This window comes from Mirounga angustirostris, unplaced genomic scaffold (genome assembly GCF_029215605.1).
Source record: "Mirounga angustirostris isolate CCGP_5_RB_7025 unplaced genomic scaffold, mMirAng1.0.hap1 SCAF_10, whole genome shotgun sequence".
NCBI lineage: Eukaryota > Metazoa > Chordata > Mammalia > Carnivora > Phocidae > Mirounga > Mirounga angustirostris.
The window spans coordinates 124252007-124273523 of NW_026991718.1; the positions used below are offsets into that span (position 1 = coordinate 124252007).

At 55.0% G+C, this 21517-nt stretch overlaps 1 protein-coding gene across 1 annotated transcript in view; it reads right to left on the reverse strand.

Moving 5' to 3' along the window:
• CDH22 (cadherin 22) overlaps positions 1-10239 on the reverse strand; it is a 66991-nt gene extending 56752 nt beyond the window's left edge. Inside the window, exons 1-2 of the mRNA XM_045883884.2 lie at positions 9985-10239; positions 1449-1743 (exon numbers count right to left, since the gene is read on the reverse strand). Coding sequence (XP_045739840.2) covers positions 1449-1743; positions 9985-10239 — 550 coding nt within the window. The remainder of the gene's footprint in view (positions 1-1448; positions 1744-9984) is intronic.
• Between the last annotated feature and the right edge of the window lie 11278 nt (positions 10240-21517).

Consider the following 21517-nt stretch of genomic DNA (forward strand, 5'->3'; position numbering starts at 1 on the left):
TTAATGCCACGTTCTCAGTGCCCAGCACATAGTAGGTCTTCCTATACACTTGTCAAATGAATAAACGGATACACTCAAATAGACACATAGCATGTCATATGCATGCACAGGCCTTAAAGTGCCGTTTGACTAGCCATGTACATGCACGCACGCATGTGTGAACGCATGTGCACACCAGGCAGACGTGTGCACCTCTGCGTGTGTGTGCACCAGCCTGCACCCACATCCCTGCCCTCACTGTTCCCTGTCCTCCCACCGTCCTTCTGTGCCCACCCGTATCTCTGGTCCACTTCCTCCTCTCCGTCACTGGCTGCCGGCTCTCTACCCACCAAGCTGCCAGATTTAGCCCAATCTGGGGACGCGGGGGTTGACTGCACCCTCTCCCACGAGCTCAGACACCCCCTGTCTCTGACATGCACTAGTCGGACTGGAAGGCCCAGAGAGGGGCAGCCCTGAGCCCTCGACCGGGTGCCTGGGCCAACCCTGTGTGGAAGAAGATGGCTGTGCCCCTTGGCCATGACTCCGGCTTCTCCCAGGAGCCCCGGGGAGAAGTGGGCCCCACCGTGGGAGCGGGCATATTCATCCAACCTTCCGCTTCAGTGTCCCGCTGCTATGTGGGGGTGAGCTTTGGAGTATGGCCTCGCCTGAGGTCTTCTCGCACGTGGAGGTTCTGGTGTGTGGGCTCCCGGTTTACCTGTATCATGGCGCGTCCCCAGCGCCCCTGCACGCTAGTGGCCGTACCTGGCTACGTGCAGCTGACCTGCGTCTGGGGCTCAGGCGTCTTTGTGGACCTGTTCCCAGGGGGCTGGGCTTTGGGGTACTGGGGTCTCCCCTGGGCAGGGAACGAAGCTGTCTGGATGCTGTGGGCTCTGTGACTGCTCATCCCTGTTGTGGCTACACTCTGGGGAAGCCTGGCCCCGGGCGGGGCACGTGTGTTGGTGGCCTTGGCCTGTGGCTTTGTAGGTGACCGTGTCTGTGCGTAAGCTCCATCCGCGTGTGGGGCTGCTTCCCGAGGGGCGCTGTATGAGGCTCTGTCGGGTGTGAGGCCGTGTCTGGATGTGCGCTTGGGCCTCGTTCCAGCTGTGTGCCACCCCTGTTCTTCCCAGCTGTAGGCGTGCCCGTGTTCAGTTGTGCCCATGCCTGTAAGTGGGGCTGGGCCTGTGGGGGTGCCCATGCCCAAGGGTGTTGCTATGGCCGCCCGGAGGCCCATGTCCACGTGGGGACGGTGTCCATGTATGTGTCTGAGGTCATGTGTGCAGCTGTGACCGTGTCATCACTATGCCTGAGCCCGTGTGGGCACCTGGGCTCATGCCTCTACCCCCTGCCTGGGGCAGCAGCTCCTGTCCCTCTCGCATCTCCCCAGATTATCAGCCAGTCCCCGCCGCAGGCTCTCCCTCAGAACCCGGCGGCTCCCCTCACCCTAGCCCCTGGCTCAGCCTGCCACCCACCTGTGGGTGAGAGTTCGGCCACACTTCCAATGTAGGGGCCGTGCAGGAAGCGGGGCTCGCTGTCGTTGATGTCCTGCACCTTGATGATGAACTCCGATTCGGGCTCTAGCAGGCGGTTGGTGGCACGATCCCGAGCCTGAGCCCGCAGTGTGTAGAAAGTTTTCTGCTCCCGGTCCAGGCGCTCCATGGCATGGATGTCTCCCGTCAGCTCATCGATCAGGAAGATGGTCCCAGCGCCCTCACCTGAGATGGTGTACTTGATGGCCCCGTCACCCTCGTCGGAGTCCGAGTGGATCTGGGGAGGCAGGGAGGAAAGTCAGTGGGTCCGGGGCGGGGCCTCGGAGTTTGCCTTTCTATCAAGCTTCCAAATGGCTGTCTCTGACCCCACTCTGAGTTATGGGTCCGACCCCAGCCCCCAGACTCTGAGCTTGGTGGGGACGGGGAGTGAAGGGAGCGGGGAGGAAAGGCACATTGAAGGAGCACCTGCTCCATGCCAGGCGCCGTGCTAAGCCATTCATGGACTTACCTAAAGTTTAAAGTCTATAGAAGGCGCTAGCACCTGCCTGGCACGCGGGACATGCGACATCTACCAGCCAGCCCAGCAGGGGCCCTGCCACAGAGTCCTACCTCAGCAGGACCCTGGCCAGGCCAGGCAGGACCCTCTGGCTGCTGGGTCACGGAGAGAGGTCGGGGGAGCTGAGGGAACTGGGGTGAGGGAGAGGAGAAAGACCATTCACCGCAGTGGGGGGGAGCTTTTTCACTATCTTAACAACTGGCACAATGACACTGGTATGTACTAGCTGAAAATCAGCCCTGCCTGAGACATAATAAGTGTCCAATAAATGGTAGCTATCGTTACTATTATGTTATTTACTAAATGTTAGCTATATATAACTGGGATTTAATCCAGCCACCGACAGGCTCCAAATCCCCGGCTGTTTTCACTGAACCGAGATCTCTTAGGCAAGAAAGCAGTAGCAAGACTGTTCTCCCAAACAGAAACACCTAGGTCTCTGACATGCACTAGTCGGACTGGCTCTGATCCTCCGATGCCCACATTTCTGAGGCGGCTCTAAGCAGAGGGAAAAGCGTCCGATGAAGCTGGTGACCTTGGGTGGGTCCCTGCTCCGCTCTAAGCTTCCGTAGAGATGGAGTGTGAGTGACAGAATCCCTAAGGCCCCTTTCAGGTCAGGATGCCACATACCCCAGCCCACTCAGCAGGACAACAGGTGCCAATGAAGTCGTCACGAAGGGGGATGAAAGCCCACCCACCCCTTGCCACGCAGGAGGAGCCTGGGTATAAATTCTGCTGGTGGAACTCTGTGTCTGAAAGGTGGATTATAGAAGTGCCATTTGGAAGATTGAATGGCCCATAAACATTTTCATATTTCATTAGCCGATTAATGGGCATCTCTCTCTTTTTGGCGAGTCTGCTGATTCTCAGCAGAAATTGCGGGGAGTAAATGGAGGCGTCTGGTGGAACCTTCCCGGGTCCCCGTCCTGTTATAGATTGCCCCAATTAATGCCCGTTCTGGGCTCCACTGAAAAGCCTTCTTCCTGTCCAGTTACTGTTAATAGATTTCTCATAAGTGGCTGGATTGTAAAAACCTCATAACTCAGTTTAATGCCCCTAATAAAATTATCTCAGGACGTCAGCCCTGAATCATTGGCAATGCTGGGGATGAGGAGACCTGTCTCTCCTGTTTGCTGTTTATGCTTTCCTTCCACCTTTGCCCAGGGGACGTGGGGATAGGAGAGGGTGAACTTGCTCCCTCTTCCAGTGCCTCCACCCACTTTCCAATCAGACCCGGCGTCTGCTTACACAGTCAGCAAACACCGCCAAGCCATGGGTGGGATAGACACCACGTGGGGGGATGCTTAACAGCGATAATCTTATCAGTTTTCATCGCTGCCCTATGAAACATGATTCTTCCCATTTCTCAGATGAGAAAACGGAAATGCAGAGAGGGGAAGTCACCTGCTGTGTCTCACAGCCTAGTTCAGGAAGCCAATCTCCTGATTCCATCACACTAATGTTGTGATCATGGGCTTGTTCATTTTTTTCTGCTTTCCCACCTGAGAAATCAGATCAAGCCCTCCCTGGCACAGGTGTGGTGAGGATTCAATGAGAGCATGTTTGTAATGGCCTGAACCCTCAGTAGGCCATTGTTGCCTTCCCTTTCTGCTCCCTGGGTCTCTATCACGTCCCTGCAGACCTTACTCACATCCCGGACAGGGATCACTCATGAGTGAGGAGCGGGGAGGAGGGAGTGGAAGACAGCGGTGATGTCACCAATGTTCTTCTTCAGTGACGGATGACATAGTGCTCATGCGCTGGCCCAGTGGCCACTCTCTGGGGACTGCAGAGTCAGACAGAGCTGAACGCCAGGGCGGGGGTGTGGGGGCTGGGGTGGGGGTGGAGGTGGGGGCGGGAGCTTCGAGCTGCGAGCTGTGGGGCTGGGCTGGGCGGGGGCCGTCTGCCCTGCCCGCGTGGGTCCTGGCTCTGGAATGAAGAGGGTGTGCCTGTGTCTCTAGCCCCAGAAGGACATTTCCCAAGACGCTCAGCTGTGAGTAGGGGCTGGAGGCCAGCGCTCTTGTGTATGGAGTGCCTACCACGTGCCAGGTGTGTTGGGGGCCTCTGCAGAAATCTAACTGAACGTCGGAGCGCACGTGGATGTATCCCCTTTTTCCAGGTGAGGACACTGAGCTAGGCCTACGTCTGTTTGACTCCAAAGTGCAGTTTGTCCCTCTGCAGCCTCTGCAGTCTGTCAGTCTGGCTGGGGGAGAGGCCTGGACACACCTTTTGCCTTGTGCCGGCCACAGTCCTGGGTGGCCTCTTCTACCTGGGCCTCTACTTCATCATTTGGAAAAGGACTGCAAATCACAAATCAGGAGAGACAATGGGCTTCGGGATCAGGAACAGCTGGGTGCCAGCTTAGGCTTTGCCACTGGCCTGTGGCATGGCCCTGAGCCAGAGGCTACCCTTCTCTGAGCCTCAGTCTTCTCATTTGTAAAGGATACGATATGGCTCCCACGCCTTCCAACGATTCATAAGATAATGTGTGGAAACTCCTGGCACGATGTAAGTGCTCAGTGCAGATCAGTGCCCTCTACTTTTCCCACCCTGGGCTCAGGAGGGACTGAGGGTCACCCACTTCATCCCCCATCTCCTGACACAAGACCATAGGCTGAAATCCTGACCCATTGGAGAGACAAGGGCATCGTCTAGTACCTTCTTGTCTTTTAAACTGGGCTTGTCTCCTCCTTCAGGCAGTCCTCTTAGGTGCTCCCCCACCCCCACGTCGTTTGGTTGAAGAGCCTTCGTCCTGCCCCATGCACACTCCCTTCTGCTCCACACTCCCCCATAACACCTCAGTGTTGCACATCTGTCTCCCTAGCTGTCCTGGGCCTCAGGGGTGTGTACTAACTTTGATTCATGCCTGTCTGAACTCCCCATGCCTGGCACACATAGGTGTCCTGAGTAGGCCTGCAGAGAAAATATGGGGGAAGCGAGAAAGAGTGTGTGTGTGTTAGAGTATATACACGTGCAAGTGTGAGATGTGAGCTCCTTGAGGACCAAGCATATGGCTGTTTGTTTCCTTCTACCCAGCACCCAGCACAAGGCATGGCACCAAACATATCAAATAAATGAAGAATGAAATATATAACAGTCACTAAAATACCCCACCTGCCTTCTGGGGTTTCTGGAGGATCCAGTCACTGTTAAATTCCAGGTACACATGAGCTAGACTAGAGAGAAGAGTCACTAGACACACTTCTAGACCCTTTACTGCAACCTCATTGATGTCCCATTAGGAATTTGCCAATCAGAGGTTATTCCCTCCCTGCTGCACAGGTTGGCAAGCTGAGGATCAGAGAGGGCCTGTGAGGTCACACACTAGCCATCAAGGGGTGATCCTGAAGCCTGATTCCACATCCTGGGTTCTATCCATTGCCATCAAGTGTGGACAGCCCCAGAGGAGATTACCCCTCTGCAGGTCCCAGCCCTGGATCATAAACAACGTGAAAAACACAAGAGTGATGGTTTCTCATCCCGGGGGGAACTGAAAAATGGGATTTACGAGGCCATTAATTACTTCCTCCTAATTAAATCAAAATTAAATGCGAGCAGAGGTACGTTTTCCTTATTAAAGACAATTAAACGGACAGCGCAGCTACGCAAATAAAACGAGTCCAGGATTTAAATGGAAAGCAAATCAAATAAAAAGCCTCCCCCGGAATGAGGGGTCTGTTCACGCCTGTGCTTCTGGTAAACGAGGAGTTCATCAATTTTCTTTAAATATTAGCAACTTAATTAAATCTGCTCTCCTCCCCACTTTAATCCTGCTGTATATCTAAAATAGATCTCACCGCCCACAGGAGTTGGTCATAAGTGCTGACCCCATAATTCTATCTTTTTAAAAAAAAAATTAAAAAATCCTACAAAATCCACATCCAGCTGACAGAAGCCTCAGGGGAAATTACAGTTCAGAAAAGGGATTAGTCAAAGTACCCAGACTGTATGGAAATCTGGGAGGTTGCTTTGAGGGTGGGAGTTGGGGGCAGGTGAGGGGAAGAGGCGGGCCAGGCTGCCCAGGGAGCAGGACCAGGGAGGGAGCCTCGGATGCTGAGGCTGAGGCGACAACCACGGGCCGCAGCGGTTCCTGCGGGTGCCGACAGGAGCCTGGCGGTGAGTGATGGAGAAGGAGCTTGTAAAATAGGTTACTGTTGGGCGCCCGGGGTTCACTCTGCGGATGGTGCTGTTGCTAAGCTACCTTTGGAATTCGACAAGGACAAGGACGATGCTCCAAGCGGCTCCCTGGGGCGGGGGACCGGGAAGCAGTGAATTCACTGAAACCGTGGAGAAGTCCTTTCTCCCCAAAGAGCGAGAGAGCGAGCGTGGTATGAGAGAGAGACAGAGAGACACAGAGAGAGAGAGAGAGAGACAGTGTGTGTGTGTGTGTGTGTGTATGCATGTGTGCACATGCAATCGCCTGCACAAAGGTGGGGCTCGGCTGGCAAGGGGACGGGTGGTTTTTAAAAGTCCAAGCTCAGGGGCGCCTGGGTGGCTCAGTTGGTTAAGCGACTGCCTTCGGCTCAGGTCATGATCCTGGAGTCCCGGGATCGAGTCCCGCATCGGGCTCCCTGCTCGGCCGGGAGTCTGCTTCTCCCTCTGACCCTCCTCCCTCTCATGCTCTCTGTCTCTCATTCTCTCTCTCTCAAAAAAAAAAAAAAAAAAAAAATCTAAAAAAAAAAAAAAAAAGTCCAAGCTCATATTCCTCATATTGCTATTGAATATTGAGGGAGGTGTGGGCTAAGTGACCACCTCCCTCTCTCCCATCCCCCACCACTTGGGGGTGAGAAACCAGGACATGTGTTGCTGAGAAGGCTTTCAGGGTTTGGGCAGGGGTTGGGAGTGTCTGTGTAGCTGGGATGCTCAAGCTGGTGGAAATACCAGGCGAGACCTATAATTATAAAAGCTAATACCCAGCACACACCAGGTGCCAGGCGCTTGCTCTTCTAGGCTCCTGACATATGCTAACTCGGTGATTCCTCACTGCAACCCTTTGAGGTGGGGGTAGTAACGGCCTCACTCAACAGATAAGGAACCTGAGGTTCAGAGAGGTTAAGTAATGTGCCCAAGATCAGAGAGATAATAAGGGGCAGAGCTGGGATTTGAGCCCCGGCAGCCTGGCTCCAGCTGGCCCCCTTGAACCACATACTATATACCACACCACAGGAAGTATGCTCTGGGCAAATGCTTGCAAACAGATGGAAACTTCTCTTTCTTCCCCGCACAGAGGTGGGCTCTGGGAATAAGAGAGGGGGGTTCTGGGTGAAGATGATGGCTGGGGGGAACAACATGGTCGTGGCAGCTGTGGGGATGTTAGGAGAGGTTGCCCCAAGGAGAAGAAATACCGGGTACAATGCTTGGCTCACGGTCAAGGGCAGTTACACTGCACTGGGCCCCAAGCTGGTGTCCAGAAATCTGGTCTCTAGGATTGGTTCTGTCACCATGTTGCAGGGTGACCTTGGTCTGATGTTCTCTGCCTCCAGCCTCAGTTTCCTGGACTTATAATGAAGGGACTTTCTAAGGCCACAGACTGGTTCCTGGAGACAGGAGTGGGGCTCCCTGCATGCTGGTGAGATGCTAATGGCCAGCGGGATGCAGTGCAAGGTGCTGGATCAGCAGTGGGTTCTCTCAAGGCTTCAGGACTTGGGTGGCTGGGGAGGCCTCGGAGCCCCAGCTGCTGGGCAGACAACAGAGCTCAGGTACCTGATGGCACCAAGCTGACATTTAGGCAGATGTGCGAGTCCTTCCCTGCCTCTCTGGGGGTTTCCTGGACCCAAGTCCACCTCCCAAGCCCAGATGTCTCAGAGAGGTTGGGAGAATCAGGCTGGGACTGGCCTCCGACGCACACAGGTTCAAGTCCTGGCCAAGTTCCTTGCCCCCTCTAGGACTTTGCCCTCTCTCAGTCCCCGGTTTCCTCGCTACAAAAGGGAACGATGATTTCCACCTTGCCGTTTAAGGATTAAGTGCTTCATAGGAGAATAATGAGAAAACAACGATGAACAACCAACCAGGCTGCAAGCTGAACACCGTATCTGCTATTTACTTCCTTAATCCTTTCAGGAACCCCAGGAAGAGGGCTCTCTTAGCCCCCCATTACAGACGAAGAGACAGGTTCAGGGAGGTGACGTAACTTGTTCAAGGTAATACGGTTTGTGGGTTGGCAGACGCAGGACTGAAGTTCAGGTGCTTCTGGCCCTCAAGCCTGCATTCTTAGTCACCTCACCATCAGCTGCAGCCTAGTTGGAACTGGTCCCTCCTTCCCCATCCCCTCACCCCATTCTGCCAGCCCCACCATCTCACTGCCCTGCCTGGGAGTCAGGAACCCTAGGCTCTGCCACTAGTTTGCCGGGTGACCTTGAGCAAGGACATGGATAGAGGGGAAAGTAGCCAAGGACCAGGGATTACTATGTCTAGACCAGAGAAAATCTAGGTTTCCTGCAAGACAAACCGGGAGATTTACATCAAGGCCTTCCTCCCCTCCCTGATCCCTGAGCCTCTGACCTGAGCAGGTTGATCAGCCTCCCAATTCTCGGACCCATTAAGCACATGGGAAACTCCAGGGTTGGTCCCCTCCCCTGACTCTGCTGGCCAAAACTTCCCGGAAAGCTGACTGGCAGAAACCAGAGAACTGTGCCCTACCAGCACCCTCCGCCTCAATACTTTAACTGCTGACAAGCCTCTGACTAAGCCAGGCTCCCTCAGACCTCCAAGTCTTTGCACAGGCTATGTATGCCTTCTTTCTCATCAGCCCGACGAACTCCTACTCATACATCAAAACCCTGCTCAGGTGTGTTCTCCTCCCCAAGCCAGCCAACAGATACCATTTACGGAATGCCTACTCGCTGCTAGGTGCTGACCTGTGAAGCTTTTCATGTACCAGAGCATCTCTGATACTCTGGGGGGCCCCCAAATGGCAGAGGCTGGATCTTACTTGCCTCTGCCTCTCCAGCATCACACCCATGAGGGGCTAGGAATTGAATGGCTGCACAAAAGTCCTTCCCAGCTTCATATACCCCTAAGGCACAGATCTTTCTCAAACTGAGTAAATGCTGGCCACATTAGCCAGCATTTACTCAGTTTGAGAAAGTAGCTTTCATTCATTCATTCATTCATTCATTCAATATGAACAGTTTATGAAGAACGTGTGTCCTAGGTGCTGGATATAACAGTGAGAAAACCAACACGGTCTGATAGGAAATATATACATTAATTGCATAATCAAACAAATACATGCATAATTAAGTGTTGTGAAGGAAAGCTGTGGGGACGTTGGAGGGCACGTGACAGGGACGAATGGCCATAGTCAGGGGAATCTGTCTAAGCCTGCTGTGATCAAGCCGGCTTCTCTGGACATGTGGCATTTGAGTGGAGACCTGAGTGTCAGTATAAAGTAAACAGCAGAAGGAGCAGGACTGACCTGTTCAGGGGAGGAAATAACCCAGGCGAAGGGAAGGGGCGGTGGCAGGAGAGGGCGCTGTGAGGACCATCAGAAGAGCCCTGGGCCTGAAACTCAGAGGAATGTGGCAGCAGGTAAGGCTACAGGGGAGCCAGATCTTTGTAGGCAGCCCAGTGAAATTTGGACTTGACCCCAAGTGCATGGGAAGCTATTGAAGAATTTTAAGCAGAGTGGGGACAGTATGTGTGTGACACGATCAGATTTGCAAACTTGTTTCTACATTCTAGATGCATCCAGCTACAAGATGGCCTGGGTTTACCTACTAGCTCTCTCTGCTCTGAGATGCACAGGGGAGGGGGACAGGAGGAGGCCGTGGGGCAGGGGCGGCCTGCGGAGCGCGCCACCCTGCAGTCAGTCCGCCCGGCCAGGCGCGGGCTGGGGAGGAGGCACCAGGGACGGGGACTTGGGGAGTGGGGGGGAGGGGGAGGGGGCCGGGTCCTCAGCGTCTCCAGGTGGGTGTCTCCGGGGTCCGGGCGCGGGGCAGCGGGTGCGGGGGCCCACTTTACCTTGCCCACGTACAGGGGCTCGGTGCCCGTGTACTCCTCCACCACGAAGAACTGGTTCCACACCCAGCCGCGCTTCACGCGGCCCGCGCCCGGCGCGCCGTCCTGCCGAGCCCCGGGTGCCGCCGGCGCGGGGCTGCCCTCCGCCCACAGACGTCCGGGCAGCGGCGGCGGCGGCGGCAGCAGCAGCAGCAGCAGCAGCGCGGGCGACAGCGCGGCTCCCGCCCGGAGCCCCCGACCGTCGGGCCGCGGCCTCATGCTCGGCCTGCGCCGGGCCGGGGCCCAGGAGCCTGGACGGGAGGCACCGGGGCGTCGCCGCTCGGTGGCACGACGGAGCGGCGCCGCGTCACATGGTTGGCCTCAGCGCGGCCGCCGGGGCGCCGCCCCCCCCCCGCCCCCCCCCGACGGGGCACCCGGACGGGCCCGCGGCCCTGCGCGCCGCTCAGCGGCGGGGGCGCCCGGCTGCAGGGGGAGGGGGCGCGGCCGCACCCGGGGCATGGACGGCCCCCCGGGGTCCCCGCCCGCGCCCCCCTCGCTGCCGCCGCGGCCGGATCACCAGGCGGCGCCTCCGCGGCCGGTATGCGCCATGGTCCCCGCTCAGAGGGGTGCTGGTTGGGGCCCGGCCGATCCCTGGAGGGCGGGGGGCCGTCCCGACCCGGGCCCGGAGCCTGCGGGAGAAACAAGAGAACGTAAGAGGAGGCGCCTTGTGGGGGCAGGGCAGGTTGAGTCGACCTCTCCTCGGCTTTTAGGTACCAATTAAACACCTGCTGTGACCCCTAGTGGTCCCTGCCTCCCCCCCCTCCCCGTCTAGTAGTTCTGCGCCTTCTCCCCGCCTCTCCCCCCGCCGCCCCAGCCCTGGATCCTTTCTTTCTTCTCTTTTTTAAAATTGTATTTATTTATTTGAGAGCGAGAATGAGAAAGAGAGAGAGAGCGTGGGGGGGGGGGAGGGTCAGAGGAAGAAGCAGACTCCCTGCTGAGCAGGGAGCCCAATGCAGGACTCAATCCCAGGACTCCAGGATCATGACCTGAGCCGAAGGCAGTTGCTTAACCAACTGAGCCACCCAGGCACCCCTGGATCCTTTCGTTCAACTCCCATCACACACCTGTCCTCTCCCAGCCTCCCCCGACTTTCTCCCAGCCCGGCGCCCAGCTCCTTCTGCGTGGTCCTTCACCAGCCCCCATGCCCACGGGAGCTGGGACCTTACCAGCTGCTTTCCCTTGCGCTGGCTGACAATCTGTCCAACCCAGCCCACCCCCTGGAAATCCCCCACCCCAGAGAGGGAGCAGGCCCTTCTAAAAGGGGTCTTCAAAGGTTCCCAGGACCCAGGCCTCCTGGGTGCACAGAGTCCAGCTCCCAGCCGGCCACCCACATTCCCGCCTTCTCAAAGCAGGTGAGAGGTCATTCCACCCAAAACAGGAGCCCAGGGAAGGCCCTCTGATCTCATGCTAGTCCCTGCACAGCCCCCTGCTGGGGTGGGGCACCTGAGTCCCAGGGGGCCTTGCTTGGAGGTGCCCTGAGTGACTTTGGGCAGGGCCACAACCCCTCTGAGCTTGCCATGGTGTCTCCACATTCCCCCAGAAAACCTTCCTTTTGCAGCTTCTGAGAGACACTTCTCCCCCATCCTGGACCAGCACTGCCGTCCCCAGATCAATCCATCTCTCCTTCCCTCACCTCCATCAGATCCTGCTTTCAGCAAGAACGGATCTGAAGGACTAACTCCTACTCAAGCCATAATGATGAATAATGGCTTAATGTGGGTGTTTACAGGGGACAGCAATGCTGCTTTAATGGAGGAATTTCAGGCACTGACAGGAGTGAGTGGAGGTGAGGGGTTCAATCCCCACTCTTCTCCCCAAGCCCAGTTCAGCTCAGTTCAACAACTCAATTCCACTGAGCATCGGCTCGGCCAGGTTTGGGCTGGATGCTAGGACAGAGGTAAATAAGCTCCCAGTTTAGTGGGGTGAGCAACATAAATGCCAGGTGGCGTGTGAGTGGGGCTCTAAGAAGGACTCAAGGAAGGGAGTGGGCACTGGTGTCTGGAAGGAGAAGGTGGGTGGGAGGGAATCCGGGCTGTTTCTTGGAGGAGGGGGCTTCTGCGTGGATGGGAAGAAAGGGATGAGCATTGTGGCAGAGGAGTGTGCAGGGAGCCTAGGGGGCGTTTGCCTGGTTGGGGGAGTTCGGTGGGAAACGGGTGTATGGCTGGGCAGAGGATGGGCCAGGTCCTCCTGCAGAACAAGGAGGTGGCCGGAATCTTCAGGGCAGAAATGTAGACCACCTCCTGTGACCCAGCACCCACAGCGGGCGGCTCTCACGCCTTTAACTAACTTGTGTGAGTCATAGCAACTGGGAAGGCTGGTGTTTTATACCCACTCTGCAGATGCTGATTCCTCAGTGTTCTTTCCCCACATGGGCAAAGGAACTTCCTTACAGAAGGGGTTCAGGGTAGGGAGTCATCTGTTGGAAGGGAGGGACAGTGAGGAGGTTAAAGCTGCATTTCCGGGCAGTGAACAGGAGAAAACCTCACAGTCCCTAGGGAAGAGAGGAGGGAGGAGTCCCAAACATGGGACCGTGCTGTTCCCTCTTTCCCTTCAGGCCCCACCCTGAACGAACGGAGGCCAGGAGGGCCCGTGACCCTGGTGTGAGCATCCCCAGCACCCCTTCCTCGCCCACTCTGTGGGGCCTAGGCACGAGACAGCGTCAAAGGATGAGGACATGCCGCTCCCCTTGTGGCCCTGCTCTGAGATCCCAGAGCCGTGCTGCCACCTCTGGGGATCCGGCTTTGATTCCCCACGTTACAGCCTGGGCTGGTCGTAATGAGGCTGGAGTTATGGGTGAGGAGGAGGCATCGCTCCACAGCCTTCATTTCCTGGAGCTTATGACTTCCCTGCGGGCTCGGCAGGAACTGTTCCCCTGACTCCATCAGGCAGTTTCAGGACCCATCACAGCCCTGCAGGGACGCAGAGGGGAGGGGCTGGCGGGAGGGTGGGCATGGGGGGAGGCTGGGGCCACCTCTGGGGAGAGCTGTGGGGGTGCAGGAGGTGGGAACAAGGGGTGATCCCCCAGTATTTGCAGGCACTCCATTGCTGCTCTCTCTCCTTCCCTCTTCTCCTTCCTTTTCTTTCTCTACACCACCTTTTCAAAGATTCTGTCATTCATTCATTCATCAAACATTAGCATCTACTACAAGTGGGGAGACAGAAATGCATTCATTCATTCATTCAACATACTTTCAAGACAGCAAGATACAATCAGTTACTCAGCTATATATCAGGAGAGAGATGCATTTCTTCTGGTTGTTCATTTACTCTTGCAACAAATATTTACCACACCTCCCTGTTGCCACCCCTGTGCTGGGCACTGGGAACGAAGCAATAAACAAAATAGTCCTGGTCCTCTTGGGGTTGGCCTTCTAGTTATAAAGGAAAGAAATCTACCATATAATTTCTGGGGGCAATAAGTGTTAAGAAGAAATATAAAACAGGAAAGGGGGAGGAAGAGAATGATGGAAAGGCTGGAGTGGGTGTCTTATTATAGACGTGATATCAGGGAGGGCCTCTCAGAGGAGGTGACATTTGGCTGATCTGGAAAGATGAGAAGGAGCCTGGCACAAGATGGTTCCACGCAGAGAGAACAGCACATACAAAAGTCCAGAGGCTGGAATAAGCTGAGGAAGAGTAAGAGGCCACTTTGGCTGGTGCAGAGCAAGAAGGTGACTGAAGATGAGTCAGGACTGGGGGACGCAGGCCAGATCAGGCAGGACTGGGAGAGGGAAAGCAGCTTCCATTGTATTCTGTGTGTGCAGAGAAGTGCTTGGAGGAATTTAATACAGTAAAAACCACAGGAGATCGAAATGATCTCTGGCCATGAGGGAATTTCATGATGGAAGTCCTTCAACACAGGAGGGCCAAGCACAGCGCAGTGGGGCGCAGCCGAGGGACGGCATCGTAGAGAAGGTGGCACTTGAAGTTAAAGTGCAAGAAAGATTTGGACATGCGGGATTTGGGGTGTGGGGGAGGAGAAGGAGCTCTCTGTGGAAGGACTGCCTGGGGCAAAGGCCAGAGGTCAAGTCCCACTTTAGAGAAGGGCAAAGTAGAATCGAGAGTGTTGTCCAAAGTTGCATAGAATACTTGGTGGCTGGGTGCAGTCTGGAACCCAGGCTTGGATTCCCCTTGGTGTGGGGCCCCTCCGAAGGAGCAGCAAAAGTGGCCCCTCTCAGTGGCTGCAGCCCAGCCCCAGGGGGCGCGCTTGGCAGGACCAGGTTGGCTGCATCTCCCTGGCCTGCGCCCTCGGCTCGGCCTGCACGATGGTTTGAGGGGCGGGGCTACCAGGGCCCTCCTTCTCCCAGGCCTTCATACCGCCCACGGGGCCTCTCTCAGACGCGTGGGCCAGCTTTCCTGGCCACCTGCCAATTCTCCACCGCTCTGCCTGGCCCTGCCTAGACTGCTGCAGATGCTTGGGCCTCCTCTCCCCCACCCTTTCCTGCTCCAGCTGCGTTTTCTGAACCGGTGTAACCACAGGACCCTATCTTGGCGTCCAGTCCTTCAGGGGAGGATGCCGTGGAGCCTCGGGCCTGCATTCGGATCTGCCAGGCCTTCTCATGAGATCATGAGCATGTTGGTGGCTTTCTCTGGGCCACAGGTCTCAACCTCCTGCACAGCTGTGTCATCCCATGGGATTAAATGTCAAGCCCCAGCCTGGCTCAGTAAATGTTGGCTTTGCCCTCTCTACTTTTCAGCCTCAGCTCCCCTGATCCGTGTGCTCTCACGACCACGTACTCAAACGTGATTCCTATGTGCGTGCGGGCCTGTGTCTGCAATCATGGATGTCATCGTATATGTGTATATCTGGTGCAGGTTCATTCGTTCCATAGATATTTGTGAATTTCCACTCTGTGCTGTTCTAGGCACAATGAAAAGAAACGGGGAGAGTCCTTGCCCTTGCAAGTCTAATGGGGGACAGACAATAAACAAATAAATAAATAACATGACAGTTCATGGTAAATGCTGTGAAGAAAAACAAAGCAGGTTAAGGGGCATGGGAAGTGAAGTGGGGCGATTTGCTCTCTCTCTCACAATCATCTGTTATAAATGATCATTTATACAAGGTGGTCAGGGAAGGCCTCACAGCTAAGGTGACATTTGAACAGAGATCCAAAGTGAGGGAAGGAGGGAGCTGTGCACATAACTAGAAGAAGAAAATTCCAGGCGGTGGGGGGGGGGACAGCAAGTACAAAGGTCCTGAGGTCAGTGCATGTTTGGTGTACAGGAGGAACAGCAAGGAGCCCCTTTGTTGCTGAAGTGAGTGATGGGGCGTGAGCAGCAGGAGATGGGGTCAGAGAAAATATGGAGGTGGGCATCAGAGTCTGCAGTGCCTCCTTTGGATTTTTACCGTGAGATGGGGTCCCTACCCTGGGAGGGTTTGAGCAGAATAATGACATGATCTAATTTTTATTTTAAAAGATCATCATGGCTAGCTATTGAGTTCAAAATAGAGGGAAGCTGGGCCTGGGAGAGGGCTGGGGGGTGGCGTTTCAATAATGCAGACAAGAAGTGAAGGTGGCTCAGACCAAGGCAGAGCAGTGGAGGTGCCGAGAAGTGAAGCTGTGCGGCGGGCTACGTTGTGGGTCCAAGATGGGAAAGAGGAACCAAGCATGACCATCAGGCCGCCTCAATAAAGGGAATAGTGGGGTTCCCTCTCACCGAGCTGAAGGCAGCTGTGGGCAGCGCAGATATGGGGAGATCAGGAACTCCATTTTGGATGTGTTCCATTCAAATGCCTGTTAGAAGTCCAGTAGTGATGTGCAGCCGGCCAGGTCACCTAGAGTCAGGAGCCCAGGAGCGGGGGCCTGGCTACAGGGGTACATCTGGGAACTTGGATAGTATTTAGAGCTGAGACCGGATGAGCCCTCGAAGGCATGAGCGCAGGTAGGTAAGAGGCCCAGCCTCTTAACTATAGAGATCAGGGAGATGAAGAGGGCCGAGCAAAGGAGGCTGAAGAGGAGGGAAGAGAAGGGCCAGGGAGGGGAGGCAAGGAGAGAGGAGCTATCCTGGAAGCCCACTGAAGGTAGTGCTGGAAGGAGGACGGGTCATCAACTGTGCAGAATGCTCTGTCAGCTGAGTGACCATCTGTCCAGCTTTGCCTCTGTTGTCCCACCCCCTTTTCTCCCAGTTTAGATGATGAATTATATGGTCATCCTACTGCCAGGTCAAGTCAGATGTGGACTTCGAATTGACCATTGGTTTCAGCAACACGGAGGTCATGGGCAGCCTTGATCAAAGCTAGTTTGGTGCGTGGGAGGTGTGCAGGCGTGAATGGAGTGGGTTCAAGAGAGACTGGGAGGCAGGGAGGCAGAGACATAGGTGGGGGTGGGTGACAGCCCCTCTGGGGATTTTGTGAAGGTTCCTTTTGCCTGCTTCCCCAGCCCCCAGCCCTAGCCCAGCAGTCTGCTGGGTTTTATGGTATATAGAGGAGAGGGATAGGAAATATAGATTGGCCAGCTGCTAATAGCCAATTCATTTCCGAGTCCTTTCTTGTTTCAATATTCACTCCCAAGCTTGGCCATGGGCTCAGCGCCACCCCTGTGAACACTGATTAGTTTAAACCAACGAGTTCCTCTCTCCCTACCAGTGTTTGGTTTAGAAAGTGTCATGTGACATAATTCTGGCCAGTGAGATGTAAAGGGATAACTACTAGAGAGCTTCTGGGAATTGTTTTTTGCTCTTTAAAAAGAGATGCCTTAGGGCACCTGGGTGGCTCAGTGGGTTAAGCATCTGCCTTCAGCTCAGGTCATGATCCTGGGGTCTTGGGATAGAGCCCCGCATTGGCCACCCTGCTCAGCAGGGAGCCTGCTTCTCCCTCTGCCACTCCCCCTGCTTGTGTTCTCTTTCTCTCTCAAATAAATAAAGTCTTTTTAAAAAAAATCATAAAAAGAGATGACTTGAGGAAAAACTTTTCATTTTCTGCATGTCTGAGGAGGTGATGGCTGGAGTTACAGCAGCCTTTTTGGAACAATGAGGGAAACCGCCCCCACCCCCACCCCCCACAAGAGGCTACAGGGACTTACTAAGAAAGATGGTACAAATCTGTGGCTTTGATGATGTTGTTGAACCACTGACTTTGCCCACTTTGGCCTTGAAGATCCAGTTCCAGCTCCCACTTTCTCGAGACTCTCATTCTCTCTGCTCTGAACTCCCTCAGACCTGTCTGGATAAGTCATCTCTGGGGTTTGGTGTCAGTTGTGATGGCAAGCTTCTAGAGGAGAGAAGCCATGACTCTTCCTTCTTCCATCCCTCCCTGCTCCTTCCCACACACACCTGGCAGAGCCAAGCCCAGAGCTGGACCCTGGGAGGGACTCTGGAGAGTCTTGCCTCAGATAGACACTGGGAGCTACTTGGGCAACATTCTTTCCCTCTCAGTGAGGACATGCCAGCCTTGCTGATTTGCTGTGGCCTTGTCTATGCTCCGGGCATCACCATCACTGTCCACACTGTGTCCTTCCAGAGTCTAGGCTGGGTGGCCTGCGTGTCCTTTCTTGATTTCTCAATGCCCTGGTATCATTGCTGCCAAGGATGTATGACTGCCAGTTCAGAGGCTCCGGGCCCTTCTTTGTCATCTGGCCATCTCGCTGGGGACAGAGGAAGGTCTTCTTATCCTATCCATCCGCATTCATTTCCTAGCCTCTCTCCGCCAAGAACAAGAAGAGGGGCTGGGCACAGTGACCCCCAGGCAACATAAAGCAGGGGAGACTTCATGGTGCAGCCTGGACCTCCTCACCTCTGTCTCCTCCCTAAAGTTCCTGGTAATCTTCCTAGCCCCTATCTCTGGGGCAGAATTTAATATTCAGGGGACCTAAGATGATGAGGTCCAAAGTCAGACCAGGGTTTAAGTCCCAGGTCCATTACTGCATGTTTGACCTTGGTAATGTGCTCCATTTCTCTGAGTCTCAGTTTTCTCTTCTGAAAAATGGGGCTAATAGTGCTTCTCTCCTAGGGTCCATGTGAGGAATCAATGGGATGATGCACACGGTGAGATCTACGGTGTTTGGCAATAAATACTAGCTGATGTGAGAATACTGACTAGTGTTCTCCTTTCTGGTCACCTGACAACTACTTACTGGAGCCCTGTTTTGTACCAAGTATCCGGAGCAAGGGCCGTGCCTCCTGCACCAGCACGAGGCTGGTGCCTGAGAAAAGGGTGGGGCAGCGTAGCCAGTGGGAGCCGGCCCGGCAGCCTGGCTCCTGTCTGTCCTGTCCGAGTCCCCAGGGCACTGTGCCTGTTGGATCCTGAGCCCAGAGCTCTCTGTGGTTGGCTGCGGTCTTCTCCCTGGGGGGAAATTATTTCTACCAGCTCAGTGCTCTCCCTTCAGGCCAGAAGGGATCCTAGTGTAATGCAGGAGCTGTTGAGGTGTGGAGGGGCTACCTTGTCTCTGCTCACCTCTCTTGCCGCCCCCACACCTCCCAGGTGGAGGGCACCATGAAGCCTTAAACCAGAGAGCAGACTAGTTATTGCCTCGCGTGCCTTGGCATGCATGAGCACGTGTGTGCCTGAGCACATGCGTGCATTTGCATCAGTAATGATGCGTGCTCTGCAGCCCAGCGCCTAGAACAGCTCCCTCCCTGCACATTGGAGGTGCTCTGTAAGTGGGGGGTGAGGCACTGGAGGGGAGTCTGCTCTGTGTGGGCTGAGCCCATGGGCTATTTCTGGGGCTGTGGGTGTGATGCCGTGTCCTCTAAGCTCGGCAGTGTACTGCTGGGTGGGATGGGGTTACATCTCTGAGTGTGTTTGTGTGTGGGGTCAGCATCTACGAAAGCTTCTGGTCTTGGTATCTGGACCATTACCTAGGGAGGCAAAGGTGGGAGATCAGGGAAGAGGGCCTGAGCAGAGCTGGGGCCATACACACCCCATTCACACGGTCACCCCATCAGCAAAGACTGTTCCAAGGGCCCCCAGTCTTGTCCCCCAGTCTCTGCTGGGCACAGATATGTCCTCATGAAGCCCAGCTCAGTCTGGAAGGTTCTTCAGTTCAAACCTTCCCTGGCTCCCTTTCACCTTCAAGATAAAGTTAGTTAGTTACCATTCATTAGTTACCCACCAGAGTAACAAAGGATTCTTCATGCTCAATGACTCCACACACAATCCTTTGAGGTGGCTACTGTTATTTGCCCTCATTTGCCAGATGAACAAACTGAGGCATAAAGACGTTGTGTGGTATGTTGTGGAGCTGGGATTTGAGCCCTGGGCTGTCAGCTCCAAAGCCCATACTGTTAGTCACTCCACCCATGCCTGCTCAAGGCCCCGTGAGATCTGGACCTGCTCACGCTATGTGACTGCCACCACCTCTTTTCCTGTGCCCGTCTCCTGGGCAGAAGGTCTACCCACTGTTCCCTACGTGCATGCCTCGGGGCCTTTGCTCCTGCTGTTCCCTCTGCCAGGAATGCCCTCTCCCTTGTGGCCCCATGCCCAACCCTGGCCCACCCCTCCGTGCCCAGCCCATTTGTCCTCTCCTCCGTGCAGTCTCTCTGCCTCCTCCCCCAGACCCCCATGAGCTCGCTCATCTGAGCCCTGGCTCAGAACCAAATTCTCCCTTGATTGGCCTCAGCAGCCAGCCTGCTAGCTGTGGGCACCTCCTTTACCGCTCTATGCCCTTCGATTCATACCTCCGTGCCATGCTCAGAGTCGGCGCTACTGAATGTGTGCGGGCATGGATGAAAGAATGCGTGGATGGATGGACGAACAGAAGGACAGGTGATGGGGACGCCTGGTTACTGCCACACCACTTTCCCCCGAATGCCCTTCGATGGCTCTGTTTCCTTCTGCTTCGTCTGCTTATTGAGCATCAAATATTTATTGAGCACCTACAATATGCTGGGCACTGTGCTGGAGGCTAAGGTTGTGGCAGTGGGTGAACCAAAGTCCCAGGGCCATGGCCTTCCATTGTGTGTGTGTCAGGGAGATGTTCATTAAATCTGTATCTCACAGGTAAATGTACAATGTTCCAGAACCACAAAGTACAAGGACCCTGCATTTTGCGGGGCACACAATCTCATTAGGGACGCGTGGGGCCGGTGAGGGACAGTCCCCTGAGAAAGTTTTGAGCTGAGTCTTAAGGAGGAGAAGACAAACAAGTTGTGGGTAACAGACCCAGCAAAGCCACATTCCAGGGCCTGAAAGCTCAAGGTCCAGAGCACAGCGTTGGGGGGCGAGGCAGCTTACAAGCAGCTTAAGGAGTTTAGATTCTGGCTCAAGAGCAATGGGAAGGCATCAAGCACAGGAGACGTGATCAAATTTGTGTTTTTAAGATCACTGAGTCTGCCACTTAAAGGCCACAATGCTGATGTGCAAGACAGGAAGCAGGGGACCAGTGAGCAAGGCAGTGACAGTGTGGCCAGAGGTGGGGGGAGGGGCTCAGACCATGGGGTGGAGAAGAGGTGACAGATATGAAATATTTAGGAAGCAAATGGACCAGACCTGGTGATGGATCAGACGTAACGGATGGGGCAGTGTAGGGGGTGGGCAACATCAAGAATGACTTCTGGCTGTTGTTTTGTTTAGCTGATGTCTATCGATCACCTGCTAAGAGCCGGGCACTGTTCTATGGCTTTGGGCCCCACCTTCCTTACTGCTCACAGTAACTCCATCCCTTCACAATCTCGCTTCCCTCTGGCAAGGATGCAGGGGCAGTGGGACTGAATGGGGTTTGTCCCAAGCCTTGCTCCTTTGGGGGAACAGCCTTGGCAGATATAAGGAATTGAAGGCAGAGAGGAAGGCAGGTTGCATATATTGAACTGATTCTGAGTCAGTGACAATAATGACAGCATTTATAGAGTTTTTACTGTGTGCCAGGCGTGGTGCCATCCAATTAGCTAATCATAAGACGTAACACTTAGTTCTATGCAGAGCACTTTATGTCAGTGGTTTGATTGAATTCTCACAACTCACAGCTCTCTTCAAAATTTCAGAAGGGACAGTGGCTCAGAAAGGTTGAGGGACTTGTCCAAGGTCACACAGCTAGTTGGTGGCAGATCTGGCATTCAAACAGGCTGTGGTAGGGATGGGCAGAGGGGGTGCTTGGTGACTGCCGGGAAGGACAGGCTTGCATTTGGCTCTGAGCAGAAACCATGTCCCTCCCATCCCCCCACCACCTCTTGGCACTGTTCACCCTATGCCTGGGTCTCTTCTCAGGGCCCGACCTCCCATGCAAGTGATGAACACACACGTGTATGCACACACACACACACACACACGCCCCTTGGCTGCCACTGCTCGCCTACCCAGGGCTGGCCTGCCCAGAAGCTTCCAGCCCAGATGCCCCCGGCCTGCACCTGTCTCCCCGCCCTGCCCCCACCCTGCCTGCCTGCTGGTGCTGCAGGCAGAGCCCGCTATACATCATGTTGACAGTAGAAATTACATCCCGAACTGCTGTTTTACACGGCGCCCTGTCAGAACCCACCTCAGCCCAGTGATCAGGACAAATTGAATACCATCCCGGCCGTGTCAATATTTATTTCATTTTACAAACACAGCCGGATGGGGGGC